Source organism: Schistocerca cancellata, chromosome 5, assembly GCF_023864275.1.
Source record: "Schistocerca cancellata isolate TAMUIC-IGC-003103 chromosome 5, iqSchCanc2.1, whole genome shotgun sequence".
NCBI classification, from domain to species: Eukaryota; Metazoa; Arthropoda; class Insecta; order Orthoptera; family Acrididae; genus Schistocerca; species Schistocerca cancellata.
In genome coordinates, this window is record NC_064630.1 from 552,244,823 (window position 1) to 552,260,892 (window position 16,070).

The following is a 16,070-nucleotide window of genomic DNA, read 5'->3' on the forward strand; positions in this document are numbered from 1 at the left end:
GTGAAACAAGTCGTTGCTAACAAAGCACCTTCATATAGCTACGCGGCTTTTGAAAACACCTGAAATTGTTGACTTTTCATTGTTACAATATTTTTGACAATGTGAATGGTTATTGAGTGTCGAAAGCTATAATTGTTATTCACAATGTCTCTGAGCTGTGGTTGCCCTCAGAAAATTGTTTACACTGTAGTTTAATTTTTTACTGCGGCACATTTTCTCCGGACGATGCAAATTTCGAATTATTCAAGAAAAACGCACAAAACTGATATTAAATGTATTATATCTGGGAAACCATTCGGAATAGGGCATATGACCATCTGAAATTTGTTGTTCGGATTCACTCATATTATCACCCCTCAAAGTAGATACCTTTTTTCCTGATTCACCAAGTACACATCAAATAATAAACTAACCCTGTCCTCATTCTAATCCCCTCATGCTTCTCTGTCCACTTTCTTTCCCTCTAATACCTCCGCTTCTTCGTCCCTCTCCTGTTTCTGTTGTACACAGTCCATTTTTCGCAATAACATATTGTGATGAAAGTTGGTAACTCAAATCATGTAAGTAGTTGCTCACAAAATTTTAGTGATAATTCTGTTAAAAATGTATTTAACTTTTCTTGTACGTTTATACTATGCACACTTGTAGCACTGACAACTTCGCCACCACTGATCTTTTTTTTTTTGTCATCAGTCTTCTGACTGGTTTGATGCAGCCCGCCACGAATTCCTCTCCTGTGCCAACCTCTTCATCTCAGAGGTAGCCCTTGCAACCTACGTCCTCAATTATTTGCTGGATGTATTCCAGTCTCAGCCATCCTCTAGTTCAGGCTGTACCAGCTCGTCGGCTCCGTTGTGAGCCGCGGAGCGCTCCCTGCTCCAGGGAGCCGTGTCGCTCGCTGTGACCATTCAAGTGGGCCGGCACGCCGGCAGGTGGCACGGCAGGCTGAGGCAGGCGGCAAGGCAAGCGTTTTGATGTGCCAGTTGCGTCTTACAAGATCGACAACCTCATACTTTTAGCTCCTAAGACGTGGTGACATGCTACACCAGGAAATACGATGTTCAGGAAATAAATAAGAAACAACTGTTTTATAAGAAATTGCATACTAAATTTATTGGGCCTCTGTAGCTTGACTTTTCTTTTCATTGCAAGATCGAAAATATCAGGCGTCAAAGTGTTCACAGCGGTAATGCAGAGGATGGCCTTCATTGTTGCATCCTGAAGAAACGATCGTTTCTTACTTTTTACTCTTTTCATTGCTGAGAAAAGCTGCTCACAACAATACGTAGATCCAAACATGCCCATGATCTGAGCAGCATTTTTGTGAAGCTTGGGAAATGTTTTTTGCTGTAATGAACGATACCATCATGACAAATCCAACGTGTTGTAGCACCTGTCTTTCAACAAAGTTGAATTTTGCTAATCAATAATCTCCAAATGAAGTGATGATGACAAGTCATCGGGGGAAACTGAAAAAGGAATGCTGAACACCTTAAGTTCCATTTCCAAACTAGTGAGGTCTCGGAATCGTGTTTCAAAAGACGTGATGAGCTGCTTTAACTTTGCTTGGTAATCGCCGAAAGTAGTACCTTCAGGTAGTTTTACAGAAGCAAGACGATTGAAGAACGTTAAATGTCCATTATTCATATGCCTCTCAAATAAACGTAACTTTTGCATGAACGCTTTGATCTGGTCGTGCATGTCAACTATTAGCTGCCCTTTGCCCTGCAATGACAGATTTACATTATTTAGATGCATAGTTATGTCAGCTAGGAACGCCAGCTCTGATATCCATTTTATATCTTTCAGAAAATGCATTTCTTCCCCTTTCATTTCGAGAAAAAAGGGTTATTTCCTCACGAATGGCAAAGAAAACATCAAGAAATTTTCCCCGACTCAGCCAACGAACTGTACTGTGGTAAGGTATATCCCCATACTCCGCTTCCATATCTTTCAGGAATCCTTAGAATTGGCGATGATTCATACCGTGACGCCGCACAAAATTCACACACTTCACGACATCTTTCATTACGCCACCTAGCTCTATTATTTCAGCGCACAGTGCCTCTTGGTGAATAAAACAATGAAGAGTCAAAATGTCTTTCCCGAATTCGTCCCTGAGTTTATTTTTCAAACGAGAAGCATAACCTTGGTGACACCCGATCGTTTGTGGTGCACCATCTGTCGCTACAGAATGGAGCTTATCCCACGGCAAATTCATATTGTCCACTGATTCACAAACAGCTTCAAAAATGTCACGTCCTGTTGCGGTGTAATCGAGTGGTACCACATCCAAGAGTTCTTCAGTTACTTGCAGCTCCACGCAAAAAAACTGCAAGCTGAGCACAGTCCGATATGTCGGTGCTTTCGTCAAGCACTAGCGAAAATGCAACAAAGCTCTCCGCCTTTTTCCTGAGCTGTGTCTCTAAATCCGCTGCCATGTCTAGGATTCGACGAGACATTGTTTGCTTCGACAGGCAAACCCCTTCAATTGCCTGCACCTCCTCCCTTGGAAACAAACATTCTGCAACGGCTACCATGCACGATTTTACGAGTGGTCCCACCGAAAACGGCTTGCCACTCGTCGCAATGATGTGAGCCACCCTGCAGCTTGCTCGAATTGCAGACTCAGTAGTGTTTTCTCCGCTCTCATTCACCTGAAAATTATAAACGCATTACAGATCACGAACTATGTTGCATGTTTTGATACCCTCCGTATTACGAAACCGTTTTTAAACTTAACGTCTCCTGGTATGTCGTTCTTAAGCCTGGCCACCAGTTCTCTGCGTGCAACGCCTTCTACCTGATCGTAGTGCGCTGCGTGAAGACGTGTATAATGTCGTTGTATATTCGCAGAATTAATTACTTTATGACATACAAGACACTGCGGACGACCATCCCTCTCAATGAATAGAAAGTTATCCTCCAATAGAGGTACAGGGCTCCCGCGGCTAATCATAGCTGTCACTGAACACGGAATATTGCGTCAGTTGCGGCTGCATGCGGCCAGGGGGCAGTGAGTTCGCTTTCCCCCTCCACGCGGGCTCCGAGCTGCCGCAGTGAGCGCTCCGGAGCGCTCCGGCTCCCTGGAGCTCGGTTGGAACAGCCTGCTCTAATTATTACCCTCTACAGCTCCCTCTAGTACCATGTAAGTCATTCCCTCATGTCTTAACAGATGTTCTATCATCCTGTCCCTTCTCCTTATCAGTGTTTTTCACATATTGCTTTCCTCTCAGATTCTGTGCAGAACCTCCTCATTCTTTATCTTATCAGTCCACCTAATTTTCAACATTCGTCAGTAGCAACACATCTCAAATGCTTCGATTCTCTTCTGTTCCGGTTTTCCCACAGTCCTTGTTTCACTACCATACAAAGCTGTACTCCAGACGCACATTCTCAAAAATTTCTTCCTCACATTAAGGCTGATATTTGATATTAGTAGACTTCTGTTGGCCAGGAAAGCCCTTTTTGCCAGTGCTAGTCTGCTTTTGATGTCCTCCTTCCTCCACCCGTCGTTGCTTACTTTACCGACTAGGTAGCAGAATTCCTTAACCTCATCTACTTCGTGACCATCAATCCTGATGTTACGTTTCTAGCTGTTCTCATTTCTACTACTTCTCATTAGCTTCGTCTTTCTTCGATTTACTCTCAACCCATATTGTGTACTCATTAGGATGTTCATTCCGTTCAGCAGATCATGTAATTGTTCTTCACTTTTACTCAGGATAGAAATGTTATTAGCGAATCGTATCATTGCCACGCGAGATTAGCCGGGCCGTCTAGGGCGCTGCAGTCATGGACTGTGCGGCTGGTCCCGGAGGAGGTTCGAGTCCTCCCTCGGGCATGGGTGTGTGTGTTTGTCCTTAGGATAATTTAGGTTAAGTAGTGTGTAAGCTTAGGGACTGATGACCTTAGCAGTTAAGTCCCACAAGATTTCACACACATTTGAGCATTTGAATCGTATCATTGATATCATTTCACCTCGAACTTTAATTACACTCCTGTACCTTTCATTTATTTCCACCATTGCTTCCTCGATGTACAGATTGAACAGCAGGGGTGAAAGACTACATCCTTGTCGTACGCCCTTTTTAATACGAGCACTTCGTTCTTGTTCGTCCACTCTTATAATTCCCTCTTGGTTGTTGTACATATTTTATATGACCCGTCTCTCTCTATAGCTTATCCCTACTTTTTCCAGAATTTCGAACATCTTGCGCCATGTTACATTGTTGAACCAGGTCAACAGATCCCCTGAACGTGTCTTAATTTTTCTTTAGTCTTGCTTCCATTATTAAACGCAAAGTTAGAATTGCCTCTCTCGTGCCTTTACCTTTCCTAAAGCCAAACTGATCGTCGTCTAGAGCATCCTCAGTTTTCTTTTCTGCCCTTCTGTATGCTATTCTTGTAAGCAACTCGGATGCATGAGCTGTTAAGCTGATTGTGCGATAATTCTCGCAATTGTCAGCTCTTGTCGTCTTCGGAATTGTGTGGATGATGCTTATTCGAAATTCAGAGACTCATACATTCTACACACCAACGTGAATAGTCGTTTTGTTGCCATTTCCCCAATTATTTTAGAAATTCTAATGGAACATTATCTATGCCTTCTGCCTTACTTGATCTTAAGTCCTCCAAAGCTCTTTCAATTTTGATTCTAATACTGGATCTCCTATCTCTTCTAAATCGAATTCTGTTTCTTCTTCTATCACATCAGACAAATCTTCCCCGTTATAGAGGCTGTCTATGTATTCTTTCCATCTATTCGCTCTTTCCTCTACATTTAGCAATGGAATTCCCGTTGCACAGTTAATGTTATCACCCTTGCTTTTAATATCACCGAAGGTTGTTTTGACCTTCCTGTATGCTGCGTCTGTCCTTCCGACGATCATTTCTTTTTCGATTTCTTCACATTTTTCCTGCGGCCATTTCGTCTTAGCTTCCCTGCACTTCCTGTTTATTTCATTCCCCAGCGACTTGTATTTCCGTATTCCTGAATTTCCCGGAACATTTTTTTTGTACTTCTTTCTTTCATCGATCAATTAAAGTATTTCTTCTGTTACCCGTGGTTTCTCGCAGTTACCTTCTTTCTACCCTCTTTCCCAAATTCTGTTCTAGCCCTTTTTAGAGACGTCGATTCCTCTTCAACTGTACTGCTTACTGAGCTACTCCTCATTGCTATGTCTATAGCCTTAGAGAACTTCAACGTATCTCGTCATTCCTTAGTACTTTCGTATCCCACTTCTCTGTGTATTGATTATTCCTGGCTAATGTCTTAAGCTGCAGCCTACTCGTCATCACTACTATATTGTACCGAGCGAGGTGGCGCAGTGGTTAGACACTGGATTCGCATTCGGGAGGACAACGGTTCAATCCCGCGTCCGGTCATCCTGATTTAGGTTTCCCGTGATTTCCCTGAATCGCTCCAGGCAAATGCCGGGATGGTTCCTTTGAAAGGCATGGCCGACTTCCTACCCCGTCCTACCCTAATCCAATGAGACCGATGACCTCGCCGTCTGATCTCCTTCCCAAAACAACCTCCCCCCCCCCTCCAACTACTATATTGTGATCTGAGTCTATATTTGCTCCTGGGCACGCCTTAAAACCCAGCATCTGATTTCGGAACCTCTGTCTGACCATGATGTAATCCTACTGAAGTCTTCCCATATCACCCGGCCTTTTCCAAGTATAACTCCTCCTCTTGTGATTCTTGAACAGAGTATTCGTTATTACTAGCTGAAACTTGTTACAGAACTCAATTAGTCTTTCTCCTCTCTCATTCCTTGTCCCAAGCCCATATTCTCCTGTAACCGTTTCTTCTACTCCTTCCCCTGCAACTCCATTCCAGTCCCCCGTGACTATTAGATTTTCATCCCCCTTTACATACTGTATTACCCTATCAATATCCTCATACACTTTCTCTCTCTCTTCATGTTCAGCTTGATAGCGATCACTAAACCTTACATGTGAGTACCTTTTTGAGACTAGACTGAGATTAACCTTGCATAAGCTTTACTGCCTCTCTGTAACTGCCCTGACTCTGTTGAAATGACTCCTGAGAGCCCCACTGTGTTTCCAGGTGGCGTGCATCGTCTCTGCAGCCTCCGCTTGCATCAGCTGCGATCCACGAGTCATCTGCTCGGAACCCGACCAGATCGTCTGCAGCAAAGATTGCTCCAAGGTAAGGCACTCAACCTGCACTATTTACGCTGAAACTCTGATACACATTTGTATCTAACTGCATATGGGCTCTGAAAATCGCTTTGAAGTGCATAGTAGAGGACACTTTCCATTGCACCTCGTATTAAAGTTTGTTCCCGTTCCATTCTCGTGGGACTGCACCAATGCCTCTGCGTGCTCTGCAGTTAGTGTAGTACTGTTTCCGCAATCCCTACGGGAGCGATATGTAGGGGATTATGGTGTAATAGTACATCCCTAGCGTGGTCCCTTAATACTCTCAGAAACATTCAAAGTCGGCTTTAGTGATGCAGTTAGCACCTATCTTAAAGCGTCATCAGGTTCAAATTTTCAAGTGACCATCTCCCGAGATTCAGACCAACCTGTGACATTCGCATTGCACTTCTTTGTATACGTTCAGCATTTCCTGTTGGCCCTATTTGATATGAATTCCACAGACGCAACAGTGATGTAATATGGTTGGCACTATGTTTTATATGTAATCTCGTTTGGTATAATTGAGCATCATATTTTCTCGCATTAGTATTTTGGACGCATGTCCTTTGTAGACTCTGATCCTGTAACGAAACACGAAGTAGTTCCATTACGGACACTATGGTGACAACAGTAATTGGATACCTTCTAATATCGTGTCTGGCCTCCTTTTCCTCGGCCTAGTGGTTCAAATGGTTCAAATGGCTCTGAGCACCATGGGACTTAACAGCTGTGGTCATCAGTCCCCTAGAACTTATAACTACTTAAACCTAACTAACCTAAGGACATCACACACATCCATGCCCGAGGCAGGATTCGAACATGCGACCTTAGCAGTCGCGCGGTTCCGGACTGCGCGCCTAGAACCGCTAGACCACCGCGGCCGGCTCGGCCTAGTACAGAAACACGATGTGGCATCGCTGGAAGCAACTGCCAAATTATTTAGCCATGCTGTCTCCTTAATCGCCTATAACTGCAGAAGTGTTGCTGGTGCGAGATTTAGTGCACGAACTGGCCTCTCTAATATGTCCCATAAATGTTTGATGAGGTTCATGTCGGGAGACAGGAGTGGCAAAATCATTCGTTCGAATTGTCCAGAATGTTCTTCACACCAGTCCCGAACAATTGTGCCCCGGTGTCACGGCGAACTGTCGTGAACAAAAATTCCGTCGTTGTTTCAGAACATGAAGTCCACGAATAGCTGCAAATGGTCTCCAAGTAGCCTAGCATGACCATTTACAGTCAATGGCCGGTTCAGCTGGACTAGAGGATACAGTCCATTCCATGTAAATACAGTACACTTTAATATGGGGTTGCCACCAGCTTCCACAGGGTCTTGTTGATAACTTGGGTCCATAGGTTCGTGGGGTCTGTGCCACACTCGAAGCCTATCATGAACTCTTAGCAACAGAAATTAGGACTCTTCTGATCCGGCCACGGTTTTCCAGCCGTCTACGTTTCAACGAATATGGTCGCGAGTCCAGAAGACACGCTGCAGGAGATGTCGTGCGTTTAGGAAAGGCACTCATGTCGGTCCTCTCCTGCCATAATCCATTAACGTCAAATTTCGCCGCACGTTTATTTTACGTCCCACATTGATTTCTGCGGTCATTTTACGCAGTGTTGCTTGTCTGTTAGCACTGACAACTCTACGCAAACGCTGCTGCTCTCGGCCGTTAAGTGAAGGCCGTCGGCCGGTGTGCTGTCCCTGGTGAGGTGTTATGTAAGGTGTAATGCCTGAAATCTGATATTCTCGGCACACTCTTCACATTGTGAATCTCGGAATATTCAATTCCCTAACGATTTCCGAAATAGAATGTCTCATGTTTCTACCTCCAACTACCATTCCGGGTTCAAATTTTGCTAATTACTGTCGTGCGGTGATGACCACGCCGGAAACCTTTCCACACGAATCAACTGAGTACAAATGACAGCTGTCCCACGACTCTTGTCACCTCAGTGTATTGTATTTTGATGAGTAATTAAAATCCACCTTTCTGGTCTCTGCATGGATCAAAGCAGACGGCAAATTTATCATTTTCAGGATTAACGCTAAGCTGACGTCCATTTAAGTCGAATTATTTAAGGAAATGTCCCTCAAGAGAATGTTAATACTAATTTCTCTATTGCACAGGTGATGAAATGTGGAGGCGATGATCAGGAGGGCTATTTTCCAGTAGCCATAATGAAATGCGCTGTGGATGACGATATGAAATGTAGCGCAACGAAAAAGGCTTGCGTGCCAGCTGAAGAGTCGAGATGTGTTCCCCGCAGCGAAGACGAGCGCTTGTTCATATGTCGCGGCGAGGGGAACTTCCCCGACCCGTACAACTGCCAGAAGTACCACATGTGTCCCGGAGAAGGCGAGATTTCTCAACCTGCGTCATGCAGGGGAAACTCTGCTTACAATTCTCTCAAAAACGATTGCAGGTGAGACACCAGTTTTCTGCTACATTGTTTCCTGTCTAACGTTTTTTCATTACCGACACTACTCATTCATACGTAATGTTATCACTATAAATACTCTCTTTTACTGCTTTTTATACTATGATATGTGACAAAAGCCATTCGATTCAACGTTTCCTACACAAATATTATTCTAGTGAAGATAGGTCGAAGTGATGCAGTTTCGTCTGACACCTTAATAATGGTTGTTATCAGATATATGGTCAAATGTTCTCTGCGGACGATTAAATTTTGGAGCACTCTTTTTTGCCTCACAGTAGACCCTGTCGGTGTTCTTGTACAACTGACCAGAGAACACAGTATTTTAGTATGGAAATTATTATTTAGAAACTTCCCTCTCTTGTTTCATCACACACTCTTACTCTGTGAATTTAAAAATATCATTTTTTTTACAAAGGAAAACGAAGTCAACGCAAAGAAGAAGTATTTACAGAACTGTAGGTTATGAACATAAACTTAATTCTACGTCACCCACACCCCCTCCCGCCCCTACTTGAACTTTTGGAGAACCTCACAATTCGACCAAATCGGTTAACTTTCTTTGGTGAGACTCCTGGAGGTGTAGGTAACACTTTCACAGGTGAAGTACTCTGAACGTTATCATGTGGTTCACTGGTGTTTAAGCAGACAAGGGTGTAGGCGGAATCAGTCTGTCAAGTGAGATGTTAATTGGCACGTCCTTAATATTTGCAGTGAAATATTTTGTTTGTCGTTCCAGGACATCATAGGTGTCTTCGTAGTGAGGCACTAACTCGGGTTTCACTTTATCGTTACTCACAAATAAATGAGTCACATTACATCTAAATCTACATGGATACTTTGCGAATCACACGTAAGTATCTGGCAGAGGGTTCAGCGAATCAGCTTCACAATAACTCTCTGTTAGTCCTCTCTTGAACAGCGTGCAGAAGAAACGAACACCTGTATATTTCCGTGCGAGTTCTGATTCCCCTTATATTATTATCATGATGGCCTCCCTTTGTAGGTCGGCGCGAACGAAATATTTTCGCATTCAGAAGAGAAAGTTGGTGATTGTAGTTTCGTGAGAAAATCCAGCCGCAACGAGAAACGCCTTTGTTTTAATAATGTTTACCTCGTATCCTGCAACACACCCGTGACACTCTGTCCCTTATTTCTCGATATTACAAAACGTTTTGCCCTTCTTTGAACTTTCTTCATGTACTCCGTTCATTCTAACTCACATCGCGCAGCAGTGCTCCAAAAGAGAACGGACAAGCGTAGTGTAGGCAGTCTCTTTAGTAGATCTGTTACGTTTTCGAAGTGGCAATAAAGCGGAGTCTTTGGTTTGCTTCCCTACAATATTTTATACATGTAATTTCCAATTTAATTTGTTCGTAATTGTAATACCTAGGTATTTAATCGTATTTACTGTCTTAAGATTAGACGGACTTATCGTGTAACCGACGTTTAACGGATTCCTTTTAGCACTCGTGAGGATGACCGGACACATTTCATAATTTCGACATAATTGCTATTTTTTTGCATCACACAGATATCTCATCTAAATCGTTTTACAATTGGTTTCGAGCTTCTGGTGGCTTTGGCAGACGATAAATAGCAGCACACTCTGCAAACAACCTAAGACGGCTGCTCCGACTGTCTCCTAAAACAGGATGACTGTACCACTGCCTTGGAGAACGCCAGAAATCATTTCCATTTTACTCGATGACTTTCCGTTAATTACTAGGAAATGCGACCTCTCTGACTGGAATTCACGAATCCAGTCGCATAACTGAGACGATATTCCATAAAAACGACATTTGATTGCAAGACGCTTGTGAGGTGCGGCGTCAAAAGTCTTCTGGAAATCTAGAAATACGAAATCAATTTGAAATCCCTTGTCGACAGCACTAAACACTTCGCTTTTCAGACGTTTAGTAACAAATATTGTTTTCCTTTTCCTTGTGGGAACATACTGAAGTTTATCCATAAGCTGGTGTAACTGAGAAGTGACTACTGATAAATTTACTAGTAGTTCAAAATCTTAAACATAGCAGCGAATCAGCAACTGCATCAATCTGAAAAACTTGAAAAAATCAGACAGTCAGTTGATAAACAAAGGTTTATTAGCCCTTGGCCTACGTTTCGATATTTCTAAGAATATGTTCTTCAAAAGAAGTGGGCCCTAAAAGTGTATATAATCGGTTACAAAAATTAGTTTTAGAAACATAGCAAAATATTAATAATAGAAAACTATATGTGAAGTAAGCGCACTCACGTTTTACAGCACACGGTGCTAAATTACATTAGCTGAAGCCGAGAGCCTCTTCTCACATATAAAGTAGTATAAAAACCGGAAAAATCACATGCCATTGCTTAAGACAGTAGCCAGGTTACATTCAGCGAACCTCATGATAAATGCCTAAATGTATTCACACACTGTTAAAGGCAGTTGTCTACATAAAATTATAATAGGAATCAAAGGATAAAATATCTGCATAATTTAAGTATACACAATGCTAGAGACAAAGGTCAACTGTTCCAATGTACAGGCTCAAGCGACCAGGAAAAATTGGCTTGGAGAGGGCGCTGAATACATGCGCGTAAGAACTACGCCTTGCTTGTGTTAAATAGTAGCATATTACATTAAAGTAAGAAGGAAATTTCCTCTACAAAACTATTAAAAATGCAATAAATTTACTGGTATACATTATGTATATAATTTCCTAACACATTTGCTGACAGAGTAATGCTGTACATAAATTCAGCGTCCAAGAGCTAGAATTCTATTTACAAAAGACCACCATTACAAGTACATGGGGAAAGAAGAGGAAATATTTGATAAAACAGCGTCACTAAAAACGATAAGTTCCACTAAACACTACAGAAGCTTAAGCGATAAGTAAAATTCGAAAGCTGTGGGGGCTATATAGATGCGCGTAAGCACTGCGTAGATCAATATGTTAATCTCTTATAGAAGGCCAATTATAAATGCAATAGTTTTAGGGGAGGTATCTTAAAAATGAAATTATTTGTAAAACATTTATGTAGGAAAGTGATACTACACGTAAATTTAGTGTGCAGGAAATAACAACTCTATTACAAAAATTAATTCTGTTACAAAAACGGTGGAGGAAAGCATAAAAGGATAAAGTTAAACCACAAAAAAAAAATATGAGAACCTTCTACTTATCTGAACCAATACCATTTTTGAATATCAACTGTAGGAGCATATGTTCATAAGGCCAAGAAAAATTAAACCCAGAGAAATGTAATGTCAGTAGCTCAACAGTAGAGGAGGAACACTTTTAGGAAGGCGTCGAATTCATTGATGTTCACGGGGATCGGTAAACACAGATTATGTAACGGTGAGCAGCGGTTTGAATCCATCAAGGAAGAGCTTACGACTTATGACCTAAGATGTTGAGTCCCATAGTGCTCAGAGCCTCAGAAGTGCTTACTTGCGAGTTGCAATTGATTGTTCAAAATGTTCTTAGCAAGATGTTTATAAATTTCATGTTTTTCTAATAAATCCAATTTCCAGTATTTTACTACCTTACGTAATTACGGTTTCCTTAATTCCCTCGAAGAGTCGTCAGAAATAAATGATTGTTCAGCAAATGAAAAATTATGCACATTCCCTCCTTTCTTATCCAACAGGTGCTCCTTATATCTGGCTTTAATAGCTGTAACAGTCTGCCCTATATAACAGATAAGCAATCTTTACAGACGATTTTATAGACGCCTGAGTTTCTGAAAGGATACTAAATTTTTGTTCAGAGAATTGTTCGTACATAATTTAACTTTACAACCGTGTTTTCCAGGAAGAAGACTGCCAATCTTGTTGGAAGAATTACCTAAAAATGGAATCTAAATGAATTTGCTATTTACCTCTTCATTACTCTTCAGTTTGTTGTCATCTAGTGTTGAAAAATTTTGTATTTGTCATTTGTTGCTAAGTATTTGGTCGACTACGTTTTGTCTACAATCATTATTGCTAGCAACAGTCTTAATCAGATTAATTTCTTTCTGAAAATTGGATGGGGGAAGTTGCGCTGTTCACGATTTATTGCTTAACAAAAATACGGGGCTTTATGAGACTGTGGGTGGTAAGAATGTGGTGGAATAATATTATCACAGTAGGTTGTCTTACGATAAATAGCGAAAGTAACACTACCATTTCGTATGCATAATTTCAGATTAAGGAAATTTAGGTCGCCGTTCTCATTTTGAATTTCTTTTGTAAATTTAACTTTATCATTGGGTGCCGTTGAATGTGTTAAATAATAAATCAAATTCTAGGTCAGTTACATTAAATTCAAAAATTAAGTCATTTACTCATTCTCACTTAGTTTTGAAGAAGCCACCTTCAACGAAGTTAATGAAAATGTCAGCCAGGATGCCAGATAAGGGACTGCCCATGCTTGAGCACTACTTTCAACAACCTCATCAGCTCTGTAATTTGCATCTCAGTTAACTTTTTATGCAGTATCAGGTTCTTTTCAATTATTTCAGGTGCCACGTCGGTCGGAACTTTCGTGTACAGGATTGTAATATTAAAGGGCAACAACCCAGTATGAGGAGGGCATTTGAGCATTTTCATTTTACGAATCAGATCTTGCCTATTTGTAACGGAAAAATTACTGTCTAAAGTAAAATATTCCATGAGTTTACCTCGTAAATGCCTAGCTAACTTGTGATGAGCAATCCCTATACTGTTTACGGTCGAGCAGATCGGATGGTGGTTATTGTGAAGCTTGAACTGGCTTCTTAAAACGGGAGGTTTTGGATACATGTTCACTAACCATTTTTTCGCGGAATTTCCCTACAGGTTTACAATATTATTTAAACGTTCCGAATTGCTTTTTGCAGGTTAGCGGTGGGATCTATACTACTTTCAGGGATTCCATTTTCCTCAAAAAACTGTAAGGCTTTGTCTACATATTCATTTTTGTAGGGAACGACAATTGTATTGACTTTTCGGCTTTAGTTATTAAAGCTTTATTATTTTTCAATTTACGATTAATATTATTGATCGCTTTCGTTTCTTTAGTGCAACTGCCACTCATAGCTGTCATTTCTTTTTCTATAATGTTTCAGTCATGAGCTATCCTAACTTGATGGACCTCATCTACTTTAGCACGATCTGTACCAACTTGAAGGTCAACCACAAAAACATCTGTTACTGTAGAGTTACAAAGACTAGCGGCCACTTTATACACTAAACCTTTTTGTAAATTTAGCCCTTCTGCCTCAGAAATGTTAATTTGAGTTTTCTTTAATACTCTTTAAAAATTGCTACTGTTCTCTGTTATTTATGTAACTTTATTACTATTTATTGGTATCCTGTTCTTTAGTTTTGACAATTTCTTTTCGTGTCTAAATTCAGTTTCATATTCACGATTATACAACCAATCGTTGATACCGTTCCCGATAACACTATTTAGCTTTGGTTAAAACAAGGTATAAATCGTAAGTTTCTATATTCAACATATCGTTCTCAATGGCCATACCTGTTTTTAAAACTGTGACACTAATGTCCATATACTTGGTGACAGCCTTTGCTATCTGGGCAGGCACATATTTCAAAATCTTAAACATGGCTGCGAATCAGCAACTGTTTTGAAGTTTAGCTAGAAACTTTTGGTATTCAACAGGTACAAAATACAGTTTGCTAAAAAAAGATTCAGAAGATTCCTGCTACAAGAATGAAGAAACGAAATTAATGACACTTCAACTTACGCACTGGAACTAACGTATGCGTTTGCGCCGGCTGTAATTTGGCGATTCACTTCGTTACCTACTGCAGCTACAGTAGAGTGCTCGCACACTCATGCGTTCATTACGGAGCGTGCGTCGAGTCGAGATATCGATAGCACAGCAACAAAAGCCATTTCAGCCGGTGGAATCCAGTTGCAACTGTGCTGCGTGATTTTCGTTGACAGTCTGGAATCGCACATCTTGAAGGACGTAAGGGTCTTGCAACGCTCCATTGATCTCAAAGGTTCCCTGGCTTCACAGTATATGACCCATTTCTTTCTCTCTCTCTCTTTTTTTTTTTTTTTTTTTTGGAGGGGGGAGGGGAAGTGGAATTGTGAGGGACTCCGTCTATGTTTCCCCCTTTACAAGAGTTTTGGCTGAATTGTGACAACCACATAACAACGGCAGTATATCCAGTAACTCCAGACGCGACTGCAAAAGTGTGGGACGAGTTTAATCGTGGTCTGTTTTTTTTTTCTTTGTGGGACTGGTGGAGAGCACAGACGAATTTTATGAAGGGTGGAAAATGATTCTAAATACGTTTGTAAGAAGGAGAACATGGTTGTAAGGTGTACGTCAGTATGTACAGACTTAACACCCCTTCCATTTCGAGAATGATTACACATATCGAAACGCGGTTTTGGGCAAATGTTGGGATGTCGAGGGACACGTATTTTTTGTTTGATTAATGTTTTTAGCGTTGTTATCAAAGGAGATATTGAACCAAGTTCTTTTTGTAAATGGAATCGTTGTAACTGCCTTCGATAGCTCTTGAAAAGACAGTTTCAGTGATATAGCACTTGGTAATGTTGGCTTTCAAATCTGTCGTTAAAAAATTCTAGAGCACGATGGCTGGAATCGTCATTAGCGGTGCAAACACCGCCAGCAGAGCTCTCGTGCTTGCTGTGTCAGACTGTCAACACGTTTGCCTGTTTACTTGTCTGCACTGCGGGCCACTCATCTCTGCTTCAACATTCCTTCCGTGCAGACATGTACACCAATGAGGAGAGAATGGATACTTCTTTCATATGGTGAATGTAAAAGAAATGCCATAAAAACAGTACAGGCGTACAGGGCTATCTAACTGGATCGCCAATGTCCGACGCCCCAGGCAGTTGCACTAATTATTAAGACGCTAGTGCGGACAGACTACTTGAACGCCAAAAGGGGACAAGAAACCAGTCTACAATTGACAGAGAACACGAAGAAGCTTTCTGGCTAGGACGCTAATGAATCAGCACAGTGGTACGAGACATATTGCCAAGGAATGTGGAATCAGCCAGACGAGTGTCATTCACGTCCTGCATCGGCAGAATATCCATCCCTATCATCTGTCACTACATCAGGCACTCGACGACCGTGGTTTCGAACGTCGTACAGAATTTTGTCGGTTTTGAGCTTCAGCAGCTAGGAGACACCCTACGTTTTTCCAACGTGTGACTTTTACAAAAAAAAAAAAAAAAAAAAAAAAAAAAAAAGTAAAATGTGTGTGAAATCTTATGGGACTGAACTACTACGGTCATCAGTCCCTAAGCTTACACACTACTTAACCTAAATTATCCTAAGGACAAACACACACACCCATGCCCGAGGGAGGACTCGAACCTCCCCCGGGACCAGCCGCTCAGTCCATGACTGCAGCGCCTTAGACTGCTCGGCTAATCCCACGCGGCTGACTTTTACCGATGAAACAACGTTTACTAACCACGCTA

General features: G+C 41.5%; 1 protein-coding gene across 1 annotated transcript in view; it reads left to right on the forward strand.

Annotated features, from left to right (window-relative positions):
- LOC126188675 (uncharacterized) overlaps positions 1 to 16,070 on the forward strand; it is a 49,067-nt gene that overhangs the window by 16,988 nt on the left and 16,009 nt on the right. Inside the window, exons 2-3 of the mRNA XM_049930281.1 lie at positions 6,080 to 6,181; positions 8,306 to 8,601. Of these exons, the coding sequence (XP_049786238.1) occupies positions 6,080 to 6,181; positions 8,306 to 8,601 (398 nt within the window). The remainder of the gene's footprint in view (positions 1 to 6,079; positions 6,182 to 8,305; positions 8,602 to 16,070) is intronic.